General features: G+C 39.3%; 1 protein-coding gene across 17 annotated transcripts in view; it reads left to right on the top strand.

Moving 5' to 3' along the window:
• The window catches only part of MPDZ (multiple PDZ domain crumbs cell polarity complex component), a 90,711-nt gene extending 84,499 nt beyond the window's left edge, over positions 1-6,212 (top strand). For 16 of the 17 annotated variants that reach the window (XM_062017273.1, XM_062017272.1, XM_062017271.1 and 13 more), the window contains 6 exons: positions 61-104; positions 1,185-1,307; positions 2,249-2,353; positions 2,471-2,583; positions 2,987-3,110; positions 3,961-6,212. In XM_062017273.1, the coding sequence (XP_061873257.1) occupies positions 61-104; positions 1,185-1,307; positions 2,249-2,353; positions 2,471-2,583; positions 2,987-3,110; positions 3,961-4,107 (656 nt within the window). In that variant the 3' untranslated portion in view covers positions 4,108-6,212. The remainder of the gene's footprint in view (positions 1-60; positions 105-1,184; positions 1,308-2,248; positions 2,354-2,470; positions 2,584-2,986; positions 3,111-3,960) is intronic. The other variant, XM_062017280.1, reaches the window with a different exon arrangement.
• Positions 6,213-26,262: the final 20,050 nt, after the last annotated feature.

The raw sequence follows: 26,262 nt of genomic DNA, 5'->3' as shown, positions 1-26,262 counted from the left end.
AATGGAAAACTTTCCTAAAAAGGCTGCTTTAACTTTTCTTTTTTAAAATTAATTTGACAGCTGCATGTGAGATACAGGGACTTAGAACAGTTGAAATAAAAAAGGTAAGTTACAACATGAAGTGATACATGTCAGGAATGGGTTTTGTAGATGTTTTCAATAGATGTGTTTACAGAAAAGGAGAGATTTAGTCTTGCTAACAGATTAATTCCTGAGAAAGGACTTGATATATCAATAGCTAATTAATGTGCCTCTCTTTTCAGGTCAAGACTGTACAATCTTCACTGCCTATATTTTTATGTAAAATTGGTGTGATTTGTGCTATCACATTTGTGTGACCTGTTTTGAAAACAAATGGAAGAAGGATTAGTAAAACATAATGGGATCTAGTTTTACTCTTTACCAGTCTGATTTAAATCCAGACTGTATTCTAGTGAAGTCAGGGCAACTGTAGCAAGCTTGCACATTGTTTAATAATTGTGTTTTTCTTCATACATATTTTTAATGGGTAGACTCTTGCATAATGGCTTCTAGGTTTTTGATTGTGAAACTCAGTCAGGTTCGTTACTTATAGGAGCATGAGATCTGAGTCACAGACTGCTTGAGGTTGTCCAAAATGTTTACATTTATTTGACTCTGCCTGGTATTTGGATTGTATTTTGCAGTAGAATCATTCTGTGTTTGCAGTAGAAACGGCAAATACCAAGTAGCTGTTTTTGCAGTTAAGGAGCACTGTGTTGTAGTTAAAAACTAGTTTTGTTCTTCAACAACGGGACACTAGAGGGAGCATAAAGATTAATTCTGGTCTTCAGGAGGTTCATAGTAGCGGATTGATGTAGACAATATTAAGGACAAACAATCCCATCTATCCAGTTTTCCTTGCCCATATTTTCTGCACTGACACCAAATTCTGATGCCAAATTCTGTAAGTATTTAGTTTGGTTAAGAGAAAACGTACAACTAAGTCAACAACTTGTCAAACACCACTGATAGGAAGAAAAAGATAGTATGCTTTCTTGAAATGATGCAAAGTGTAATAGCTTAAAAAATGTCTTGAGACATTTTTGCAAGGTAGAGAGTGGTCTGGGAGAGACTTCAGTAATTTTTTTTGAGAGCCTGCAATTCTCTGTCTGTATGTGTTTCACATTCCAGAAAAATCTAATCTTTTTTCATTACAATAACAGGGCCCTGCAGATTCACTAGGAGTGAGCATTGCTGGAGGTGTAGGAAGTCCTCTTGGAGATGTTCCTATATTTATTGCTATGATGCATCCAAATGGAGTTGCAGCTCAGACTCAGAAACTCAGAGTAAGTTAATTGTGTAAACATGGCACAGTTAATGCATGATAATTACTGTAGGCAGGGAATAAATTAACAATTTAATGATACAGACTTAAGTGCTTCTGGCTGTGGCAAGAATTTTTGCTGTTTGGACTGATGAAATAGTAACTCAGGTTGGTAACACAGTAAAAGGTAGTTTGCTGAAAGATGCTAACTTTGGGAAGGAAGTCCTAAACCAATATTGGGTCATAGAGGCAGTCAGCTAAAAGCAGATTAAAAGTAGAGTGGCTCAGAACAGTGGGTGCTGTAAGGTAGCTGTGTTCATGAATGTGGTGGTCATTCCTGCAAGTCTACGTATGCAGTCAGTTTTATCTTGCCTGCTTTCTGTGCTTATCTATCTCAGGATTGAGATAATACTCTTTAGGCTCTGAGTTGAAGTGAGACGTCTTATCTGGTACAGGACTTGAATATTTACTGTATCCAGTCATTACCAGAGCTAGCTGAATTTGTATCATGCTCCTTAGGAAATGGACAGCATTATTTCAAGATGAATTAAAACATACAGTCACTGATGATAATTTAGTGTTTTGGTTTGTCTGTCTTCAGGTGACATGCAAAATGCATCTCGTTTTGTACATTCTGTATATTTATAGAGTATTAGGATCAATTCTGTAAAGTGTCATTTTTTACATGGAATATTTTAAACCAGGGTAATTTTCTAATTATGATGTTGAATTTTCTACCTTTGTAGTTAGTCATTATGTAGTTTAGAGATGATTTGCCTTAGAGAGAAAAGGTACTGTGAATGGTTGTTAATTTCTTTCTTCCTGCCCTGTGCCACTGATAAAATCTGGCTAAATGCAAATCACAGAACTGCTGTTGTTGAAATAAGTCTATGTAACTAAAATAAATAAATCTATGTAACCAAAACTTACTGTTAGTTAGATTTACTGCATTTTCTTCTGCAGGTTGGGGACAGGATTGTTAGCATCTGTGGAACATCTACTGAGGGCATGACTCACTCCCAAGCTGTTAGTCTCTTAAAGAATGCTTCAGGCACTATTGAGTTGCAGGTAAAACATGTTCAGTGACATTTGGAATGTTTTCTGAATACTATTTTGCTAGCTGCAACGATGAATTATTTTAGTGTCAGCATTTTCATTTCACTGGTTTATGAACTCTTTTCCTAGGTTGTAGCTGGAGGAGAAGTGAGTGTCATAACTGGTCAGCAGAAGGATCCACCTATGTCCAGTCTTTCATTTGCAGGACTAACTTCAACCAGCATTTTTCAGGATGATTTAGGGTTAGTAACTATAAAACAAACAACCTCTGTAGTCTGTTACTTTACTTGGAAGTCAACCTAAAAACCTTACAAATTCTAGCAAATGATGTTTGAATTGTTTGCTTTAATCGTGACTTACACATTTGGTGTGTGTGGGAGCTGTAGGCCATAGGTACTCTTGTGCATTTTTCGTGATGTGATTTGCTGTGCTGCATTTTGCTGTGCTGCATAGCAAGGGCATTAGGCAGTTAGCAGTGTTTTACAGGAACTAAAATAGCCAGGCTGTCACAGTAAAAACATTTGTACTTATACTGGAAAGGGAAATGTATTGCTTAGCTTGAGAGGAAAAGTTTTGTCATTGAACATTCGACATGTTAAGTCATAAGCTCAGACAACATCACAACAGTATTTCTCTTTTTCTTAGACCTCCTCAGTACAAGACCATTACTCTGGATAGAGGACCAGATGGCCTAGGCTTCAGTATTGTGGGTGGTTATGGCAGTCCACATGGAGACTTACCCATTTATGTGAAGACTGTGTTTGCAAAGGTAAGTGCAAATTTGTTCAGTCAATCCATTTATTAGTTTGTTCACAGCAGCTACTGTCTAAAATCATGGCCTGGGTTTGAAGCCACAGCAGCATTACAGTTTCTCACAGCTTTTCTTCCCTAGTGCAAGTGCCAGTCAAAATGTGCTTGCAGCGTTTGAAGACTATAACCTTAAGAAAATTCTGGATTTCTAAATTCGTGTGACTGTGCTACATCAGAGTCTTCTTCCACTCTCAAAACTAGAATTGTGCACACACTTAGAGAAACAGCCCTTGTGCCTTAGGTTTAGAGTGTAATTTCTTCATGTGCTAGAGAGGACTCGTTGGTTTATTTTTTACTAAGTGTCTGAGAGGTAGACCAAGATAAAACAGTTGAACTAAGTCTGGATGTTTGAAGAAGTTAAAGCACTGACCTGGATTTGATAGTTTGAACCACTGTAGGGAACATCCCTGAGCCAGAGAAAAATGGAATCTCGAATCTCAAACTTCTGTGGTAAATCAAAGTGCAGAGATGGATGTTGTTTACTGAATTTTATACCAGTTGCTGAAAACTTCTTCAGGTCTTTAAAATCTTACTTCTGTGATGGCAGAGTCTAAATGTGATACTACGTGGATGAACGGGGTTAAAGGAACTTAAAAGTCCTGTAGGGACTGATGTAGATGATGTGAAAATTAGGCAGGGCAGGGTGTACTGCAGCCCTAGCAGCCTGTACTATAATTGACTGGAGTAACTGAAAAACAACATTTTAAGGGGTTTTGTGAACTAAGCCTGTCTTATTCATACTGTAAGGACAGTGTGGTAAGGAGAAGAAGAAATGCATGAGTCTGCAGTTACATGTTGTGTCGTTTCAGGGTGCAGCAGCAGAAGATGGACACCTGAAAAGGGGAGACCAAATCATTGCAGTGAATGGGCAGAGTTTAGAAGGGGTGACCCATGAGGAAGCGGTTGCCATTCTGAAAAGGACAAAAGGAACAGTCACTTTGACTATTTTGTCGTGAAAAGGCTGCCCAAAGGGGCAGGGTCAATAAGACCATATTATTTACATTCCTCATAGCAAAGAAAATGGAGATGTTTATATAGCCTTTTTGCTCTTCCAGCTTAAAAAGACTGTGTTACAGCACTGAAGAAAAATAACATTTAACTGTATTTTTCTATACAATAGAAGTATTTCCCTTACTGTCAAACCACTGGGATGGAATTGTGTCAACTATGGAAAGAGATAGATATATTTCCTATTAGTATTATAATGAATGCTTGTAAGCCACCAAAAAAAAAGAAGACAAGGAAAAAAAATACCCTAGAATGTTTGCATTAATAATCTCACAACAAAACTGGAATGTTTTGTTACAAGGCTTCAAATATTATAAATATGTTGGAAAAATAATAAAGTCAACAAGCTGACATGGGAGTATCACGGGCAGCGGTAGTCACAAAACAGAAATAAGGTTACTGAAGTAAGAATGAAAATATTAGGAAAATAGAGAATTTTGAGAAAAGAGGGAAGGATGTGTAATGTCAAGTCAGATAATTAATGGGTATAGATGGTTATTTGTATCATTTTGCAATGCCCAAGTAGAAGGAGCTGGATGGATGGCTTGGGTTGTTTTTTTCACTTGTTTGTGTATTTAAATTTCCTAAGTAACAGTGTATCCAAAAAAAAAGAAAAACTATGTTTTTGTTTGGCTTAGGTTTGAGAGTTTGAGTTTTATTTTTTGATGCGAGGAGGATGTGTGTGTTTGGTTTGAAAGGAGAGGAATTGTGCTGAGGGCTGAAAAATCCCCTTGCTGGAGGAAACTACTCCTCGTGAATGAGAGCGCCCAGCAACTGCAGTATTAGAAGTAATAGAGTTTTCTAATAGTAGTGTTTTGTAACCTGTATGTGTGAGTGCAACCTTCCCACTGTGAAATATGTGCAGGCGAAGGTTGTCCTGTTCCAGTCCAGCGTGGGATGAGCTGGAGGCTTAGGGCAGCCGTTCCCACAGGCCGTTCAAGTCAGAGCCACCGGCAAACCGCTCAGGGCAGATTTGTGTCATTGCTGACAGACTTTTGGATGTGGGTGAAGCCGAGGTGGAAGAAGCTGATGCTGTGGTGTTGCTGCTGTTATCAGTAAGAGCAAGAGTCCTTCCAGGGGTGAGGAGGCTTAAAGCCAGGAGTTCAGGGAGGGTGAAAGGCTGAAAATCACTCTTGGTGGAGGTGGGTATTAAGGCAGCAGTGAAGGTCTTTTTGCATCAGCATTAAGCAGAAGAGGAGATTTGAGGGCCACGACTACTCTTTTGGGGATATTAATTTTATAGGCACAAATAGAAGAGACAGTGTCTAGCAAGTATGATGCAGCCGTGGAGCTTTTCTTTAGGTAACAGTGCAGTCAGTCAGTTTATCAACATCCTCCATTTCCGAAGTAGGCATCCTCACTAAAGCTTTATCCCAAAAACCCACTGTAGCCTGCCTTTGCCTCTGCTCCTTCAAAATGGAATCTGGCTGATAAAGGACACTGCTTGGATTTACCTTCCTACAGAAAAGCCTTTAGAGGGAGAAGGATATTTAACTAATTAGCATGCTAATTAGCCACAAGACACTTTGTGTTAACTAACAAACAGACAAAGTGGCAGGAAGGGCACCAAATCAGTTGACATTTAAGAGACATCTGAACTGAAAATGCAGGCAATGGTCAGGCAATTATTAGGAGAAAATAAAAAAAAAGACTAGCATTTGGTCTAGTGGGGCAAAAGAACAGTATTACGAACGTCTGTGAAATAGTATTAAGAAACTGATAGCTATGTCCAAGTGAATTAGCTGAAAAAAACCCACCTTTCCTGATTCTTTAACTATTCTGGAAGTTACACTGTGGTAAACTAAGATAAAAGAAAATAGAAGGTACTGTTACTGGATGCTGTTGTTACTGAATTGCTCTTCTATTCCTTACTGTTTCTTCTGTTCTTTGGTTAGATTGAGAAATTCTTACATTAGAGTATGTAAAGTCACTTTAAATAATATCTGTATTTGTAACAGAAGTAGTGCACAGATATTTTGTTACTACTGTTGTGTCTAAATAGAGGATGTAAGTGAATAAATTCCAAACTGTCATGATGAAGAAATAAAGTTGCAGGTGTATTTCAAGTTGCATTACAATGACATGCTTGCCTTGTTTGTTCTGTTGTGAAAAGATTAATTCCAAATAATTTAATTAAGAAAAAAAGATAAAAGGTATTACTCCTTATGTGAATGTTAAAGAATCTACTAAAAATTGCTCTGTTTGGATTTTAAGATTTTATCTTCTCTTGCAAAGTCCTAGCAAGACTCTGAGACCAGATACCAAAACTCTCTAAGAGTTAGTGTGAGGCTGCCTTGTTTTTTTTTTTTTTTGAAACAGACAACATTAATCATTCTGCTTAAAAAGCCATGAGGGATCAGAACAGTGAGCCATGGACTGGGACTTTGTTTTCAACTGTGACCAACGCTGCTGCTTCAGACCACAGGATCTCCCCCAAGCTTCATGCGAGGAAAGCTGCTTAGTGGCCTGCATGCACTGGACCACAAGATGTAATAGACTTTGAAGGCTTAGGATGCTTGGTTTCTTAATTGTTTGTTATTCAACACAGCTTTCACATCACAAGGGTCAGTCCTGTAAGGTGCTAGGTACCGTGGCCCCAGTTCTACCAAGTCTTCTTTTTTTGACTGTGTTTCTTCTATGTGACTTGGCAAGGTTGGAGCTCAAGGGCTATGGACATCTTAAAGGCTCCAGACCATTGTCTGTTCAAATATCCAGTCCTTTCTTTTAAATCTGCTTACCTCTCACCTATTCACTGCTAGTAACCTTTTCTTGCTTTTCAAAACCAAATTCACAGAATCACAGAATGGTAGGGGTTGGAAGAAAACTCTAGAGATTGTCTAATTCAACTCCACCTGCTAAAGCAGGTCTGCCCAGATCATGTTGTTCAGGAACATGTCCAGGTGGGTTTTGGAAACCTCCAGAGAAGGAGACTGCACGCCCTCCCTGGGCAGCCTGTGCCAGGGCTCCCTTACCCACACAGGAAAATAGTTTTTCCTTAAGTTGAAGTGGACCTTTTTGTATTCTGTTACTCCTTGTCCTGTCACTAGAGACAACAGAAAAAAGTGCCACCCTGTCCTCTTGCCATACACCTCTTAAATACATGTGTTAATGAGGTCTCCCGTCAGTCGTCTCCAGGCTGAACAGTCCCTGTTGCAGCAGTCTTTCCTCATAAGGAAGATACTCCAGTCCCCTGATCGTTTTGATGGCCCTGCACTGGACTATCTTCAGAAGTTCCCCATCCCTCTTGAGCTGGGGAGCCCAGAATTGGACACTGGACTCCAGGTGAGGCCTCACCAGGGCAGAGTAGGGGGGGAGGAAAGAAAATACTTGAAGCATCTAAAATATTCATGTCTATATAGAGAGATCTTACATCTACCAACTGAAGTACTAAGGACTAACACCAACTGAAACTACTAGGAATAGATAAAAAATTTTCCTTCCTTTACAAATGCTGTTAAAACGGAACACTTGTTTCTCTTTCACATTCAACACCTGCACTCTATAAACAAGCTGGTTTTATTTTTTTCTGAATTAGAGATTATGCGTATTCCTCAACAGCTGTGTAGATCTTGATTTTAATGCATTTTGGCTCATAGTCATTGTTGCAGGCTCATGAAGTTGCGCCACCAATATTCAGGAAAATGCTAACTATGTCTGGTTAGACTGTTCTGTTGCAAACACTTGGCAACAATGGAAGATGATACCTAAGTTTATCGAGGTACCTAACTTGTGATATTTTCATTCTGCTGTGGTAAAATCTTCCATAATATTACTGAACTTTCTACTCCCAGTGAAAATGTCATGTGAAATGGGAGGAAAAAAAAATAACTGTTGCTTCTTTTATTTCAGTAGAAGGAAGAGGAGGTTGATTTCCAATAAGCTATTAATCCTGAAAGCAACATGCAGCTCAGTTGATGAAAAAGGAATTACCAAAATGGAATTAGTAGTTTTTAATGCGAGATTTTTTGTTAAGTTGTGGCAATTATTAGAAAGTGAACTAAGCAAGCTTTCACTACTTTATGGCCAGTCCGTTTATTTTGGATCTTTGGATAAGTAAGTTTGGTTTTTTTCTTTTTTAATTATCTGAAGAGGGTGTTTGACTCACGTACAATAGATATTAACTGTGTTCTTAGGGTGCTACACCAAATATTTTAAGTGCCAGCAGCTAGATGTCCTGTTTACCCACAGAAAGACAAGTGATTTTTTTTTTTTGTCTAAGATGAGAGGGGCTTTGAATTTGTCAGCATGTGTTAATGTCTTCTGTTGTTTCAGCCTTTGGCAGTTTGTTAGTTAAGATTTCGCTTTGTTAAGTGTAGTTCAGTTTAGTCAAGAGTACAGTTTTGAGCAAGGTAGTCACTGTAGCTGAAAGGGAGTAAAAGTTCTTCAAGAGTACCTTCTCACTGCAGGGATGCCATAGCCACTGTGTTCAACAGCTCAAGAGTTTCACATTATTGGGATTTAACAAAATGGGAGCAACGTCGAGTAGTTAATAGGAAAAGTTAATAATTGTTCTCTGTTTAGTGAGACTTTTTGTCTGAAACTGTTAAAGACATATATGTTTTGTTTTAGCTTGAAAACTTTATTCATTACATGGTGCTAAATGTGAATATGTCTGATAGGGGTAGAAAAGTGAAAGGGTTGCAGATGACTTATATAAATATCAATAAAATCCTAATGGCTAAAGCAGCAAATGTTCACTGCAATTCCTGTTTGTGACAGGAACCACTGAAGACAGATAATAATAAAGACTGTCATATGGGGAAAGCATTAGCCTTTGTTAATGTCATCAAGACCAGAAAATAGTTAGAAGTGACAGTGTTCCTGGTTTTGTCAGGCTTTTTTAGTAACCAACTCTTTTCCCCAGGTTTTATGCTTCTTCCCCAATGTAAGGTACCTGCAAAGAGCTAATAGTGTTACCCTTCTGATTTTCTTGGACTGAACAAAAAATGACTGAATCATCATTTCAGAAGTGTAATTTTTCTTGGTTTTTATAAATGTATACAATAAAAGTAGTGAAGGAAAATGTCACTGATAATGTTAGAATTCACTTGGGGAATCCAGGCAACTTCAAACTTGGTGTCTGGAATGAAGGCTTCATTTCTAGTACTCAGGGATTTGACAGGACAAGTGACACATTTAATGTAATGAAATAGTGTTGTTTCTTAGTGATCTAAAATTCTGAATGATACCAACTGCATCTGCTTCTTTTTTGTATGTGCACTTAGATGGTTCACTGCTTGAATTTCCATGTCCTGGAAAAGTACCTGTGGAAGGAAAACCTAATTAGGTTCCACCATTTCCCTTGCAAGTCATGCTTTAATAGAAAAGAAGGTTCCGCAACTCTTGGGAGGAATAACTGTAGGTAATTCATACAGAAATCTGTATGAGAAATGTTGAGGTTTAGGTTACAGGCAGACCACGGCTCTGATGCTGTTCCTGACAGACTTGCTCTCTGAGAGATGTGGTGGTTAGAAACACACCCTTGGGTGTAGCAGGCTCCAGGGCCACCCACTGATGGGGCTGATGCCTACTCAGCTCTCCTCAGGCATACAGGTGGGTACCACCAGTCTGAAAAATTTCACTTGCAGTCCTAGAAGTCGGGGGTTTTGTTGTTGGTTGGTTGGTTGTGGTGAGTGTTGTGGGGTTTTTTTGGTTTTTTTTACAAGACCTAGTCTTGAATATCTTATCATAGAATCATAGAATGGTGGGGGTTGGAAGGGACCTTTAGAGATCATCTAGTAAGGGTTATACAGAGATCCCGCATGATTTCCAGTTCTATCATGTACTTCCCTTTTTAAGCATATACATAATGAGAAGTAATCCACAGAAGTAAGTAGAGTCAGAAATTGTTCTAACCAAATTTATGTGTTACTTACTTCACACAAATGTTTGTGAACACAGTCTCCTGGTGAAGCTTTTACAGCCCCTTTCGAAACACTGAATGACAGCAGTGATTGCCTTTGTGTTAATTTGTGTGTCTAACAAGGCCTTTGCAATAAATGTAAATGTGTCCTGGCCAGGAAAGTGAATTGCACTAGACAAGGTGAGAATCTCCTGGACTGAGATTAATTTCTTACTATGACTAAACACTCTCTCTTTTTAAATCTCTGCCTTATTACCCCAGGAACAACTTGTTTTTTGTTCATGTCAAATGGCAGATGACCATCAGAATTCTGTGTATGTATTCTCTTTCCCTCTGGAAAATGACTTTTCCTATTGCAGTCACTACAGCCAGTAGAAGAATTGTAACTGAACCTTTAAGTGCAGATTTATGGAATATTAGCATTTAGTAGAAATAGCTCGTTAACAAGTTTACTGCTTGATGTCATATGGCATCCTCTTTTTTATCACCGTAAGAAGTCAGAGGACTCTTCAGAGCTGTTTATTTTGTCAGCAGCCAAACCATTCCTGTGTATGCACCCTCAGCTCCTGTGTATTTTCATCTGTGTTGTTTGTTAGTGAGGGTGGATATGAGGGGAGTATGTTAAAAGCTGTGTATGTGTGTATCTGCATATACGTCTGTAGTTAAATAATACAGACTAGAACTGTGTAAGTGCTAGTTATTAGAAGATGATTCCTTCCAGGCATGATTTTTTTTTTCATGGAAGAAATTAAGAATAGGCACTCCAGCACATTTTATCCATAGGTCTCAAAGGAGTTTAAAAAAGGGTATGAATATCTGGTGTATTTTAATGTCAGGAAAAACTGCAATGGAGGGATTATCTGTTTCTTCTCCATTAGATTGTGATCAGCGTGATTCACAACAAAACTTTTTCTAATGTAAGTGTACATCTTTTTGCCTGGTGTGTGGAGAATATGGAGGATATTCTGGTTTGTGCTTTCAGGTCAATGAAGTCTTACTTAGAGTCGAGAAAGATTTGGATCTGGGATACTGATACAGTCTTTGTGGGGCTAAGAGCACCTTATGAAGTATCAATACATTCCAGACTTCCTCACTGCTAAGAGTGTTTTATTTAGGCCCATGTCAAAGATCTCAGATTTATAGGACTGTTCCTTTTATACATAGGAATTATACTCTGTTGTACTCAGTTGATAGTTTGAACTCATGCACCTGTATATATTATTGACGCTGGGACTTGAGCTTGATCCTTAACTCTGTTGGCTAAGCTAGCAAACCTCTGAGCAAGCCCAAGTGTGGCAACCCTCAGTTAATTGTTTTCTTTCTCAATAGGATGAACCAAGAAAAAAAAATCTCAGGGCAACTAGCAGCAAGGAGATAAAGCTATGTGCTGGTGCCTGTCAACCTGTTTGCTTTTCTCTGCAGTGAAAGGTGTCTGGAACTGTCCTTGTCTGAACTTCTGCTTCAAAAGTGAATACAAATGTTAGAGGAGGTGAAGTGCTCACTTGTTCAGGCACAAATAGGCCTGGAGGTGGCCACCAGCAATCAAAGTAACTGCCTGCATGAATGTTTCTTTGGTTCTTAAAAAAAAAAAAAAAAAACAAAAAAAAACAAGTGTGCAATCAGTTGCTGTTTTCAGCTTGGACACTTAGCCTGGGAGGGGTTGAAGCTTTGTGGAAGAGGCTGTTTTTAATCTCGAGTACCTAGGCCCACACACACATCCCTTGAAGTCAGGCAAGCTCAGGAAGAGGAACCTGGATACCTAAGCTGTTTTGGACGAGTTCTCTACTCTAGGTGGGGGAGTTGGACTAGGTGATCTTTCAAGGTCTCTTCCACCTTTAATATTCTGAGATTCTGTGATTTGTCTACAGATGTAGCATTTGTGTAGCTGCCTCTCTACATATTAATAATTTCCGGTACTAGTCGCTAGAGAGCACCAGAGAATCAAGGTAAGTCTTAAACAGGCCACATTGCCGAGATTTAAACCCACGCAAGCACAAGCAGAACTAACAACCGCTGGAGTGTGTTGTTGGTTTTCACCTCTGATCAGCAGCCTAATGTGAATTCTTCAATTGGGAGAAGGTTATTATAACTTCTGTTGTATTTTAAATGTCTACACTGATTTATTCCCAAGCAAAAAAACCCAATGAAGTAATAGGAAAAGTTACCATACTCCAGCTCTCTTTTCACTGCTTTTCATCTGTGTTGAAGGCCACAAGCTTCAACAAAATGCACATTAAATCCAAAATGTTTCATATTGGCTTACTGATAGCCTTTTGTAAGCCCGATATGAAATATTTTTTTAAGGGATTAGGAAAGGCAATAAGGTCTTAGGATAATGCTGTGGGTTACTACCTGCTTGTGCTGAGCATTTTCCCAGGTTTTGCACTCTTCTTGCAAAACATATATTTAATGTACTTATACTTAATTGTACATAAGTACCTTTGATCCTCACATCTCTGAATGGTTTTTCTGGTAGTTCTGAGGAACAGACACAGGTATGAATGGTGCTGAGCAAAGTGAGAAACTTGGTAAACGTCTCTGAAAACTGCTTTCCTGTCTTTGGTTTCAAAATACTGTATAGATGATCACAAATTCTTCTGTTATTATTAACAGAATTTATGCACCCAAGTGCCACATCCTACTTTGATTGCATAGAATCATAGAGTCACAGAATGGTAGGGTTTGGAAGGGACTTCTAGAGATCATTTAGTCCAACCCTTCTGCTAAAGCAGGTTCACCTCAATCACGTGACACAGGAACGGATCCAGGTGGGTTTTGAAAGGCTCCCAAGAAGGAGACTCTGCAACCACCCTGGGCAGCACATCTCAAGGCTTTTTGGCACGGATCTAAAATTTGAAGTTTGAAGGCCCTGAACTCCTAGAGTAGCCATCTTGAGTGCTTGTCTTGAGGGACAGATTCATAGTTGGCTCAGGACAATTGGTTCTTGTGGCTTGCTGCTGAAGCTCATTAAACAGACTGGGACCAAAATATGCAGCTGTACTGTGGCTCATTTGATACAGACGTGCTTCATCTTAAGGACTTCAGGGACTGCAGTCTCTGCTGTTGCTGACAGAAGCTTGTGGGGAGTCCCAGCAGACTGGACTGATGGTGTGTGTGAACCCTTTCAGACAAGAAGATGTTTCTTGCAGAAATGACAGTCTGTTATAAAGAAATGCATGAGCTGTCTTTGAGGCTTGCTTGCACTTAGACTTCAATCTAGAATATCATTACCTACTAGCTTTCTATAGAAATTCACCTTTTCCTGTCAGTATGTGAGAGACGTATTTTTAAACAAGAGATTCAACAACACTGAAGGCTAATAGTCTGTTTCTCCACAATTTAAATGAAGGTATTGCAGCCTTCCTGTTGCCTCCCACACCAGTCCCTCAACTGAAGCTTGGAGGGTTGAACTTTCTTGGCAATAAGAGTCAATTATGTGAACATAGGGCTGAGTGAGGTTTGTCAATCTTGTTTCCAGCCTGCTCCAGGCATCCTCTACTAGTTGACAGCTATTTGCAGTTGGCAGGGCAGCAGAGCAGTTAACAAGAAGTCTGGAAGTTGAACTAGTGTTACAGTGCAGCTAAGGCAAGAATAGTGACTGGCATTGTACCACAAATCCTTCCAGCCCCTATTTGGCTTTATTTATTTATTGCACATATAAAACTATACTAAGCATGCCCACACTATTAGACCCTCAAATGCAGCACATCTTACAGAGTTTGTTCTGTGATTTGTTTTGCTCCAAGTGCCAATGGCAGGAAAGCTGTTTTTTCTGGTGCTTTGAAAACAAGTTCCAGCAAAACTGATCTTTATCAGATACCATTAAAAAGACCTCACATACTGAACAGAGAAACAGGCCAGTTAAATTTTAATCTGGGTTACAGAAAAGATTGTTTTTAAAGTGGCACATATTGATATTGTTCTCACACCCATTAACTTTCAGGTGGAAAGTGAAAAGGCCAAGGGATGTGTAAAACCTCTGTGTGTCTGTGCAGTGTGTGTATAAACAACTTTTGGGTACGCAATAGTAGAACCAGAGAAACCTTTCTGCAACATCTTGGCTGTTGCAGTGCTTTGGATTTTTTCCTCATGGGAATGGAGGATGTTGCCTTGCAGACTAAGAGTTTTGTAATTCAGTAGCTCTTTGGGGGAAGAGTTCTTGTTTTGGGGACCCACTGTCAACACTCTGAGAAACTTCTTTTTATGTAAGTTTAGAAAAGTAGTGCAGTAGTGCCCAGAAGCTCACATGTTGCCTGAGCTGGGAAGATTCCTAAGTAAAGGCAAAGGAATACAACACATATGCTTGGGCAAAAGACAAGCATGCATTTAGGTTATTAAAGGTGGCAAAATTTAGTTGAGTTGCCCATGTACAACTGTAGCCAGTTGATATTCCTTGTAAAGAGCCTGCAGTTACTGCAGGAGGAGAAGCAAATAAAGACACACGTGCCTAGATAAACTCAACTACCACTCCTGAGAACTGTAGAATTACACCAGTGCAGCCGAGGAAAAATGAGAAGACAGTCTGGTGAAATGTGAAGCAAGAATTTCTCAAAGTATGTAACCTCTGATTTTTAATGTTAATTCAAAAATTTTTACAAAGTTTCTCTACAAATTAAATTAAAAGGACATGGAAGTTTTGTAGGGAATTAAGAGCAGGGTTTTTCTGTTTTATAAAGTCACACTAGGATATTTTGAGATCTAAGAACAAGTAATTTCTATAGTGTACCAAACTCAGAGGTCATTTACGTACCTGTGATGCCTATTAATCTACATCAGAGACTTTTCATAGTTACACCTGTGTACCTCAGATGATAAAATGGCCTCAGGCATTTGGTTCCCCCTTTGGTTTCAAATGCTATTCCATTAGCACTGGGTATGACTTCACTTGCATGCAGGACTGCTTCTTCAGTTGCCAGAGGGAAACTTTTCCTGGATTCACTTTCTGACACAGGAATTAACTATGAATCAAAATCCCAGGAACTCTACTGTTGCTAAAAGTTTAGTGAAGCAAGTTGCAATGACCAGCTGCTGGGTGAAGTGGTAACACTAAGTGAGAATGATACAGGTGCAACCATCTGAAGCAACAGTACAAAACAACCTCAAGAGCTGAAGGGCCAATCTTATCTTCCTTAATCTTTGGGAAGTCACATATCCTCCTTGTTAATTGTATTTGGTCCCTGAAGGCTGCCAAGACTGTCTTTAAGGTAGTGTCTTGGATGCATTGAAATAGCAGAATAATGGGTAATGCATAATCTGTGAGGAAGAATCAGTGTGGGGAAGAAGGGTTAGAAATACAGAAAGAGCCCTGCATTTTGTCACAAAAGCTGTGCCATTTACTAAAGCTTGAGCTAGGCTCAAGCCCTGGCTCAGGAAAGCCAACCACAAAATAAAGTTGAATGGTTTGTTGACCAGATACAATTTTTAAGCCTATACTTCACACATTTTAGTTAATGGTGATTAAAGATAACTGACATTTCACTGTGAGTGTCATCTTAAACTTGCTTGCTTCAAAACTGGCTGGGTAATTGTTTGCTTATGTACACTGTCCCATCATTATTTAATTAGGAAAATGTGCTTGGCAGAAGGGAGATGAAAGCTGGAAAAGACAGAATCTTTGTCAACAGCCCATGTGGCTCCCAAAAAAGCGGGATGAAATTGTGTGAAAGACAGGTAGTAAAACACTGCATAAGTGGTGGTATGTGTGGTTGCTGACAATCCAGAAAGTGAGGAGGTGCAAAGGTGCCTGACTGAAAACTCCAAGAGCCATACACTGCTATCCTGTCTCAGAAGAAGTATAGGAAGGCTTGGCATTGCCTTTCTAGTGCTGTATAATCAATGTTCTAGTCTTTACAGTACACCTAGGTAAGATGTGTCTGAAAAGTTGGGAAATTTCCTGCCTAGATATTTCTGCTGAGAACAGGTAATCTGTGAAAACTGTGCTATATCACTTAAGAATCAGTAAGGAGATCTACTAAACAATCTCCTTCCTCTTTTCATTAAACAGGAAACTTTGTCTTACAGACATCTTGCAGACACATCAGAGATTTAGATTTGTGTGTTTTGATCCCTGAAGCCCAGTTAAGGTTATTCAAGGATACCTTCAAATAGAAACAAGAGCTGTCTTTTTAAAGACAGGAGTGACGTTTACATTCCTTCAGTCCTCAGGCACCTCTCCTGTTCTCCCCGACTTACTGAAGATAATGGAGAGTGGTTTAGCAGTGACTTTCGCCAGCTCCCTCAACACCTACCAGTGCATCCCATCAGGGCCCATGGATTTATGCACTTCCAGACTGCTCAACTGATCCTTAACCCAGTCCTCATCAACTAAACAAAACTCCTCCTTTAACCTGACTTCCTCTAGAGTCTGGGGCTCCTGAGGACAATCTCCAACAGTGTAGACAGAGGCAAAGAAGGCATTCAGTAACTCTGCCTTCTCCATATCCTCTGTAACTAGGGCACTCACCTCATTCAACAGTGGGCCTACATTGCCTCTAGTGTTAGTTTTACCTGCAATGTATTTGAAGAAGCCCTTCTTCTTGTCTTTGACCTCCCTTGCAAGGAACAACTCCAACAAGGCTTTAGCTTTCCTAGTTGCCTCCCTACATCCTCTGACGACAGTCTTATATTCATCCCAAGTGGCCATCCCTTCCTTCCATGATCTATGGACTCTCTTCTTCTACTTGAATTTGCTCAACAGTTCCCTGTTTAACCAAGCAGGTCTCTTGGCTCCCTTGCTTGATTTCCTGCCTGTTGGGATGCTCTGATTGACAGGATCCAAAGATAGGGAATATGGGAAAGTATATCTGCATTTCAGCTAGAAGGCCTTCCCTCTCCATCTGCCTAATTACTATTTCCCTCTTTGCTTTTTCCAAAACACTATAATTACAGCAGATAAAACCTTTATCTGAAGTTAGGGCAGCTATAATAAGCAGCTGCCTTTGCATTAGTGGTTAAATGATACAGTGCAGATCTGAATTAGATTTGTAAAGCACAAATTTACCTTGTAGCCAAACCAACTAAAAATAACACACCCTTTACCATCTGCTCAATGAAAGTTTCCAGCAGTTGTGCTGTGAAGATCCTCTGGAACCGCTGTTACGGAAACTGGTTCCAATTATTTAAGGGATAATCAGTCCATTGGTTGTCATCAGGGCTCTCTGGCCTTCAGGGGGCAGAACAAGTACCTGTATGTATGTTTTTTAAGCCTAAGTGATATTGTGATATAAATCCAGATACACAGTAGCACCCATAAAAGATATAAATTTATGCGCTTTATGAAGAAACTTGTTTGAATATCCCAATAGAATATAAAGAAAATCCTTACTAAATACTTCTATTTATCTAGCACAAATGGGATATAAATTTCCAGAAAGCTCTTTTTCTTTGCTTATGTTTAAAGAAGGAAATATTATGTGGTGTTCAGAAAACGCTGTTCAAATATACATCTCTACAGCACATAGATTCTGTCTCTCAAAGTTACTACTTGGTCACTGCAGTTTCACAAATCAGCCCTCAGCTTAATGTATGAATGATGAATGATAAACAGCACCTGGCAAGTAGCATTCTTGGCTCTTTGCTGGAGGTTAATCTTCTTTTTGAATTGGACCTAGGACCTGTACTTACCACTGATTACACTGAGTCCATCAACAGTTCTAGCTTATTTAAGGACTATACAGGGAATGAGGTTCACATGCAAGATTATGATGTAGAACTTCTGCAAAGGTGACCTTGTCTGTCTTCTGTATCCAGGAAAGCTTCAATGCTAAAGGAAGCACTGCAGCTTTAGGAAAAATCAGCACAGCCCACATTTTAACCCACTTTCTGGGTTCAAGCCAATACTGCCTGCTCCAGAAAGTCACAAATGTGAAGGAATGAACAAGACAGTTCATGTCAATGCTTCCAAAGTCTGAAACTTGGTGTTTTTCTCCAGGATGAAACAGTGCTGTGCTGCTCTCAGGAGAGAGGTTTTCCCAAGCACTTCTGCACACCTGCTTGGCCCTGCCACCTACTGAGTTCTGCTCAGACAACGGGCTTTGCACTTTGAAGGGCAGCATTTCACAGGTAATAACTACAGATGTGCACGACAAAGGCCAGTGGGCTTTGCTAGGTTAACATAAGTTTTGGCTTTCTTACCCTTTCCTTCCTTGCTGAGCATGACAGTGATGGATTTTCAAGGACTATGAGCTTTGTGTCACTTTGCCCTGATTAGCTGTGAAGGTATTATTGAAACATTGCTGGAGCAGTTCAGGGAAAGTCTAGTGAAGTGGAACAATTTTCACTAGATTGCTTCCTTTGTGATCAGTAGATTCTGATCTTGTATCTAATGCTTTGTTTATTTCATGGAGATGCTGTAAGAAGAGAATGAATTTTGTGGCTTTCTGTCTGTTGTTTCCTTGAGTGGTCATCAAACCATAGGTTACTCTGTTTTCACTTCAGTATTTTTAAGGTAGTGACACGAATAATGACTTACATTTTTCAGTCAGAAGTGTAAGAGACACATAAAGATAACTATAGATGGTGTAATATATGGTATTTTTACAAAGTACACATGGATTTACTGCATGTGTAGTATGCATGTATATGTATAATGTATAATAGTACAACTATACATTCTATATATAAACACATATGCAATATACTATTTTATATAAATGTATATATACATGCACACACTGTTTTAATTGTGTTTACTCTCACCTGGTTGCTGTTGGATGTGACGTTTAGAAACATGGAGCTATACCGAGCAGATTGCAATGTTGCATTATAAAGTCTCTTGAGCACAAAATGGATGAGTTAGCTCCCATAATGCTTCAAAGTAAAATGGACCTCACAAACCTGTTACAAACCTCCACATAATTTCTCCCGGCCTCAAGTACCTTCTAGGTATTTTCTTTCAGGAGCTAACTTAATAGTTTCCTTTTCACTGCTGTGGGTACATATTTGCACATTATTAAAGCTAATCTCTATCTTGTCTTATTACGTAATTAGTATTTACTCTGCTCTATACAAGTGTTTCATTTTAACACTGTGATAACTCAGAAATCTTAACCATAATTTAAAACCTAGGATCTATCTTATATATACTTTTTGCTTCAGGGATATGAAAAGAACCTGATAATTGCTTCTGCTTGCCAGGTAAAATATGCTGGCCTCTTGCTTCTATTCAAAAGACATTACAGCTTGGATGGGGAAACAGGACAGGTCCAGCCCAAAAGCTGGTGCACGTTTGCCATCAGCAGTATTGATTTGGTGCAGCAGAGCAAAGGTAGGTCAGATGCCAATGGGTTGCTGGTCTATGCAAAGCTGGTTAAGATGCACCAGGAAGGAGGAGAAGCAGTGGGCATCGTGTCATCAGATTGCCACCTTGCAGGATGGCTCATTCATAGAGGAGTTCAGAGCTGAGGCATTGTATTTGAAAGACTTGAGACACCTGAAAGACAGAGTGAGCTTTGTTACAGATGATCTTAGTCTCCAGGCACCACTCCCTTTGCCACCTCAAAAACAAATGCCACAAATCATGGACAAGGGATGACTTACCATTTGTAGTGCTTGATGCACAGGAAGATGGCACCTGGAGCAGATCCTTTCAACACAGCAGTCACCACTAGAGAGTACAGATGATAAAACTAGTTCATGCAAAGTGACCAAAGAAGCTCCAAAACTATTTGAGCTGCAGAAACTATCATGGTATAGTGCTTACCTGATAGATTTCTTGGAAATATAGATAGATAATTTTGAAATGTTTTTAAAGAGAGATTTTATTTGAAATGATGCTTTTTTAACTTAAACTCATATAAGACAGACCTCTTCTAAATATTTTGTGGTCTGTAAATCCACTAAGAATACCAAATGTCTCTGTAGAAAAGTGTAGGAAAAATCAAACACCCATAAATAGACAAATACTTCTTGGATTAATTAGCCCCCTGCACTAGTTAAATGAATTGCTTTCTTAGATCTTTCCCCTCACCTCACACTTCACACCATTTAGACTATGAGCCTCAGTCCTTCCAGAATGGAAAAAACATTTAGTATTTTCTTCAGATTAGGCATGTAATACTTTTCATTCAGGTACAGTACGGAAAAGGACTGGCCCTAAGCTGTTTAGCCACAGCACCTCTGGAGCACTTATAGCAACATCAGCTCATAGCTGCCTTAAGGACAAAGGTTATGATGCTCTACTCAAAGTACTGAAACTTTCTTTGGATCTTGTAGAACATGGGACTGTGTGTGTCACTCACTAATTGGATCAGTCAACATAAAGGAGAGAATTAGGAAGCTATATAAGCTGTTCAGAGGATTTAAACAAGCTATTGTAAGCTGTTTGGTGTAGGAACAAAGTGAAGTTCTCTTCCCTTTATAGTAATTTAATAGTAAATAGGCCTGGAAAGGCTGTAATATCAAACCCAATGTGATTCAATAAATGTGTTCCAAGTGGGAGAACATAGAAGTGTTTAACAGCATGTTGGATCTGATACAGAGCTGACCAGGGAAGTTGGATTTAGTCTTGAAAATACCATCACTAGACAAATGTCAAAATATTCAAGGAAACTTGAAATGTGATTTAAAAATTGATGGTCATATCTGGGTTCCGCAAAGACTTCGAGGTGGCTGCTGACAAACTGAGATGCAATTTGGATTTGACATGACTGGAGTAGAAAATGGATCACAGATACAGATTGAAAAATCCATTGTAGTTGTTGTTGACCTTGAATCCTGTGGCCTTATGCTTCAGGAAAACAAACAAATTTTAGCCTGTTGGGAGCTCACATCTTTCTATTTATTTGTGAATTTTTCATGTTACTCTTTACTAGTGGGGCCAAAGTCTTAGCCCAAAAGGCATCTTCAGTTTATCAAGACCCCAGGGTTAGGATGGAGGTGATGGGAAATGGACTTTCAGGGCATCATCAAAACAGGGCAGCATCAAAACATGTCAGCCAAACATTTTTTTGTCTGCTCACAGCCCTAGGCTTAAACTGGGGTTATCCATGCAGCCTGCAGACATACCCTAAATGCTCGAAACCTGACAAGGGCCTTCTGAAAGACTGAAAACTCTCCTTGTTCTTATGTCCTTCAGTGCCTATCAATCCACACACACTTGAATGTGAAGACCAAGCTCAGCAGAATAAACTCTGACCATGCTGAAGCTGAATGCAACAATTCAACTGGTTTTAAAAGGTAGTATTTCCCCTGGGAAGTCTGTTGCTTAGGGTCCAAAATTTCAAAGTCTCAGTGAGAGCAAAATAAAACTTCTTTAGCTGAGACACTCAAAAGAAAATTGTGCCAGAATTGTTCCCATATCTGCCCCGAAGATGTAATCACAGAATCACAGATTCTTGAGGGTTGGAAGGGACCTCAAAAGATCAGTCAGTCCAACCCTCCTGCCAGAGCAGGACTACCTAGAGTAGGTCACCCAGGAACTCATCCAGATGGGATTTGAATGTCTCCAGAGAAGGAGGCTCCACAATCCACCTGGGCAACCTGTTCCAGTGGTGTGCTTACAATTGCCATGTGGTGGTGACTTGTTTATGGTTGCTGAGAACAGTAACAGTCTACTTAACATAATGTCTGTGATGGGTTAATAATTGAAACTCACAGCTGCTGTTGGAAGGACATGGTATTCAGCCCTCTACTCATATCTGGATCTTTGGCTGCGAACTAAATCTTAATGAGTTTGATTACCTGTGCCCTCCTATCTATTCTATCAAAAGGATGGTAATTACATGTCACAGGAAGAAGAGAAAAGATAAGTCAGTGGAAAGACTGGGCTAGACCCACAGGATTTTGTTTCAACTAAGGAACAAAAAGTCACTAATTTAAATTGCTCCTGAAATAAAGATGCAGTTTGAGTGTTGAGGATGGAATTAGGGTTGTACCTGTTGCACACAAGTAGAATAAGCAATAAGATTGTATAATGAATTTCCCTTTTAGTCTCTGCATGAAAGAATCTTAATTAGTGCTAAAATAATAGATCATTTGTGTCCAGCACTGTAAAGATGATGAGGGTTTTTTTCTGCCCTAGAAGTTACTTCATGCAGGAGGGAATCCTACAGACCATGTATAAAATATCTTGATCTTTGACATTGTTTGTTGGGGGTTATATAACTTTTCACAGATAATTATCTTTCTGCATTGATGAAAACCTATTGAGCTGTTATTTAATGCTCAGATACTGCATTGTGCTTTTGAAAAAGACATCATAGAAGGATTTTCTATGTCTCTTTCTTACCCCTATAAAACAGAGTACAACTTTTTGTCCTGAGTCTGTTCTTTTCTCAAGTGAAAGTTGTAGTGCTTTGGAAATTTCTAACTTGAGCCCAAACTAAAGAAGCTGCCTTGCTGTGAATTATGGAAAAATATACTTGCCTGGGGAAAATAGATGATAAAAAGGTACATGAGGAACACCTAAAGGATAGGTGTTGAGAGAATGGGTTGAGTCTTTTTGTATAATGGCTGATGTCAGGAGACGGGATAATGGGCACAGAAAGTTCCTCTTGAACATAAGGAAAAACTTTCTTGTGCAGATGAGGGGGCCCTGGCACAGGCTGCCCAGGGAGGGTGTGGAGCTTCCTTCTGTGGAGGTTTCCAAACCTGCCTGGACCTGTTCCTGTGTGACCTGATCTAGGTGAACCTGCTTTAACAGTAGGTTGCCCTGGATGATCTCTTGATATCCCTTCCAATCCCTACCATTCTATGATTCTATGAACATTGCCTTGTGAATGCGTCTGTTTCTAGATATGTTTCAGAGCAGCAGGGCTGGCAGAGGAAGGAAACTGATTTCACTGGCAGCCTGCACATGCATTCAGTCTGAAAATTTCAGTGTAGGATATGAATCTGTGTGTATGCATACCTTCCTAGTTAACATTAAAACAGCATAAGAATTACTAGCCAAAACAATACAAGCTTCCACCTGGGATTATACTGAACAGTGGGCACATTTTATACATGACAGTAGTTTTAGATAGCTGTTTATGCCCAGCTTGCTTTCCTTCTATAGATTTAGGGATGGAGCAGTTTTAATGGTCTGATTTCTTGTTAAAGTGTAATGAGATGCCTAAATAAACTCCTTGAAACTTGTCTCAAATTCATGGAAGCACGCTAGCTTCACAGAACTCTCTTCATACCTCCAGGTTTACACCAGTATGTCTTGTTGAGTTTACTGTTCTTAAATCTCAGCTTTAGTGGGTGATTGATTTTCTTCTTTCTTGGCTTATTTAACTTTCTTGCAAGTAGAACAGAACACAAAATGCATGAAAATGGTCAGAGTCGGCATTAAAACAATAAAGTCAGGAAGCTGAGAAGATCAAATGAGTCACTAGAAAGAAACTACAGCCACTCTTACCCCTAATCATTTTGAATGTGTATTGTTCCTACATATTTGAACTCTCTAAAACAGACAGCTCAGTGGAATTTTTTTATACACTCTTAGTTGCCAGGTAAAGTAAATAAAAACATTGTATTATGCAAAAAACCTTTTGGTTTGTGGGTTTGGTTTTTTTTGTTTGTTTGTTTGGTTGGTTTGGTTTTTTTTTTTCCCCCCTGAGGCATTCATTCCGCAGCTACTAAAACCCAAATTCAAGCACAGGGATCACCCTGCTGTCTCAGTAAGAACACTGTGCAGTGCAACCTGGTTTCTGCCATTTCACATTCTCTTACCAAGGGATTTTCCTGTTGCTCTCAAGCCCCAGATTGACGTCCCTTCAATGAGTAAAGCAAGTTGCAACTAGTATTTCTGTAAGTAAAAATCTGGATATTCATCCACTGACACTCAAAAGAGAAGCGTGCTGCTTGCTGCTGAGATACTTAGTAGATGAGGAGCCAGCTCTGAAACCAGCCAGCTGCAGAGCTCTGTCTCAGAGAAGTGTAAGCACCAAGAGGGTCCTAGGAAGAGCAGAAAGAAATTCTGCAGAGAGATAAGAATGATAAAATTATAGACAGAGGGAGGGTGTTTTGGGACAGATGTGTGAGGATCCAAGAGAGAACACAGCTGCACAAGAATTGTGGAGTCTAAAATAAGAAAGCAGAGAGGTTCATCCAAGAACTGTCTGGTGTTGCTAAGTCACCAGTGTAAGACCTGTGGATGGAGCTGGTGGCAGAGGGTGGCTTGTCAACACAGAGCACCTGGCCTGGGGACCTCCAAGCACTGGCTCCTCTGCCCTAGTTCATTGATGCTTGCCTCATCAGCAAAGGATGTTTGAGTGCCTTATCACAGTGGCAAGAAGACTGCATCTCATCTCTCCTGTGTGTGACAACAGAGAAACGGCTGATTCATTTTTTTCTAATTATATCTGTTTTGCAGAGTCTTTCCATATGGCTAATGGGGCACAACCAGACCCAGAAGGTTGTTTAAAAGGTGTCAAATTCAATAAAAAATTGATTTTTTTTTTTTTAAGGAATCATTTCCTTTTGTAAAATTTCACTGGACTTGTATGTGCTAAATGTCTGAATGGAGTGACTGATGAAAACACATTGCTTGAAGCAAGCTGGTATTATCTGACTCCAGGGTGGAAACAACAGTGGACATACTGGGTCAGCAAAAATATGTAAGAAGCTGTTCTCTCTGACTGTGCTGATAGCAGGCTTCTGTCATGAGTGAAGTGGTAATAACTGCCATTTTTACCTTAGAATTGCTCTATGGAAATAGGTTCTCCCATTTATTTTCTTTTTTCATTCTCTTCTTCTCTCTGCTATATTTCTCTTTTTTTCTTAATTCTTCAGATTTGTCTCATTGGGAAAGTACTGTTAGTACTTTATAAATTATTAACCAAGCCTTCCCCAGCTTCATGTGTTTAGAACAGCTGGTGTGACTTTGTCAAAATCCACCTGGACATGTGCCTGTGTGACCTGATCTAGGTGGACCTGCTTCTGCAAGGGGGTTGGACTAGATGACCTTTAGAGATCCTGTTCACCCCCTACCATTCTGTGATTCTTCTAGGAAGTGAATTTATTTCCTGCAGGAACTGAACTTGATGGGAGTTGAAAGGAAGATTTGTAAAGTAAGTGCCAAAGCCAACAAAGAAGAACAGTCATTCTTCGCACGAAACAAGCACTTGTTAAAGAGTCAAGTGTGTTTGTTACCAGTCACTGTTGCACATTAGCTTAAGGCCACCACATAAATTATATATGACAAATTAGTTATGGAGGGTTATACACACCTGTTTTCATCAGTGCTGTGAAATAATCATTTAAATGTAGTTTCTGTTTAACTGAACACATTACTCTGCTCTTAAATTTATTTTGGGGTCTCCGTTGTGTCTAGGCATACTAATAATGCTCCATTTTCGTGGTTTACAACTAATTGAGGCAAAAAATACGTTATATTATCCTTCCCGTTAAAACAATGCCCATGATGATCCCCATTGAGGGCATCAGTTAAACTTTCAGAAAATTCAGGGGACATTGATTTGTTGTTCTACATCAATTACCTTTCATGCTGAGGTTGCAGACAGCACACCATTGATTTGTTTATTTAAAATGAAGTTGCAATGCATGATGGATCCCTGTTCACTTGATTTTTTAAATTTGTGTGAACTATTTTTGGCTGAATCCTTTGCATCGAACTTTCAGTTTTTAGAAATTTGTTAAAACATAAAAATGACACTGACCAAGTTTGAATTGAAATACAATACCTGTGATAAAAAAGCTGATAGAGTTTATTATAGCACAGACATAAACAAATAACTCTTCTGAAAAATAAATTATCTTAGCTGTATTGACTAGAAAATCTCCCTCAGCATGTCCCTCTTCTTCTTTATTTTTTTTTAAATGCATGTATACTCCTACAAGAAATGTTAGAAATCTGGAGTTTTAAATATACTAGTAAATTAGAAATAAAAATGATTTCCTGCAAATCCATAGTAGAAAGATGTCACTGCAGATTACAGCCAGGATGGATTTGAGCTGGGCCTCTTTCACCCTTTCTCTTTGTTGGACATTTCTCTTGCACTCCCTGTTGCTTAGCAGGTCCAGTAAGTGCAAGTAAGTCTGTCTCTGCAGACCTGTCCCTCCAGATCTGTCCACCTCACCTCATTTAAAAAAAAAAAAAAAAAAAAAAAAGGATCCCCTAGCTAAAATATTTGTTTGGGCAAAGTATGGAGTTTGTGATTTAACACATTACCCTAATCTGTGTTCTTGACTGTGCTGCTGAATCAGAACTTTGGATTCCGAATGATGTTTCTCCTTAGTGGGTCAAATATGGCAATGAATCGGTCAAGTATGAAGTATTTCTATGAGGCTTTGCACT

The sequence above is a fragment of the Colius striatus genome, chromosome Z, assembly GCF_028858725.1.
Source record: "Colius striatus isolate bColStr4 chromosome Z, bColStr4.1.hap1, whole genome shotgun sequence".
Classification (NCBI taxonomy): domain Eukaryota; kingdom Metazoa; phylum Chordata; class Aves; order Coliiformes; family Coliidae; genus Colius; species Colius striatus.
This window is presented reverse-complemented; position numbering and strand designations above follow the sequence as displayed.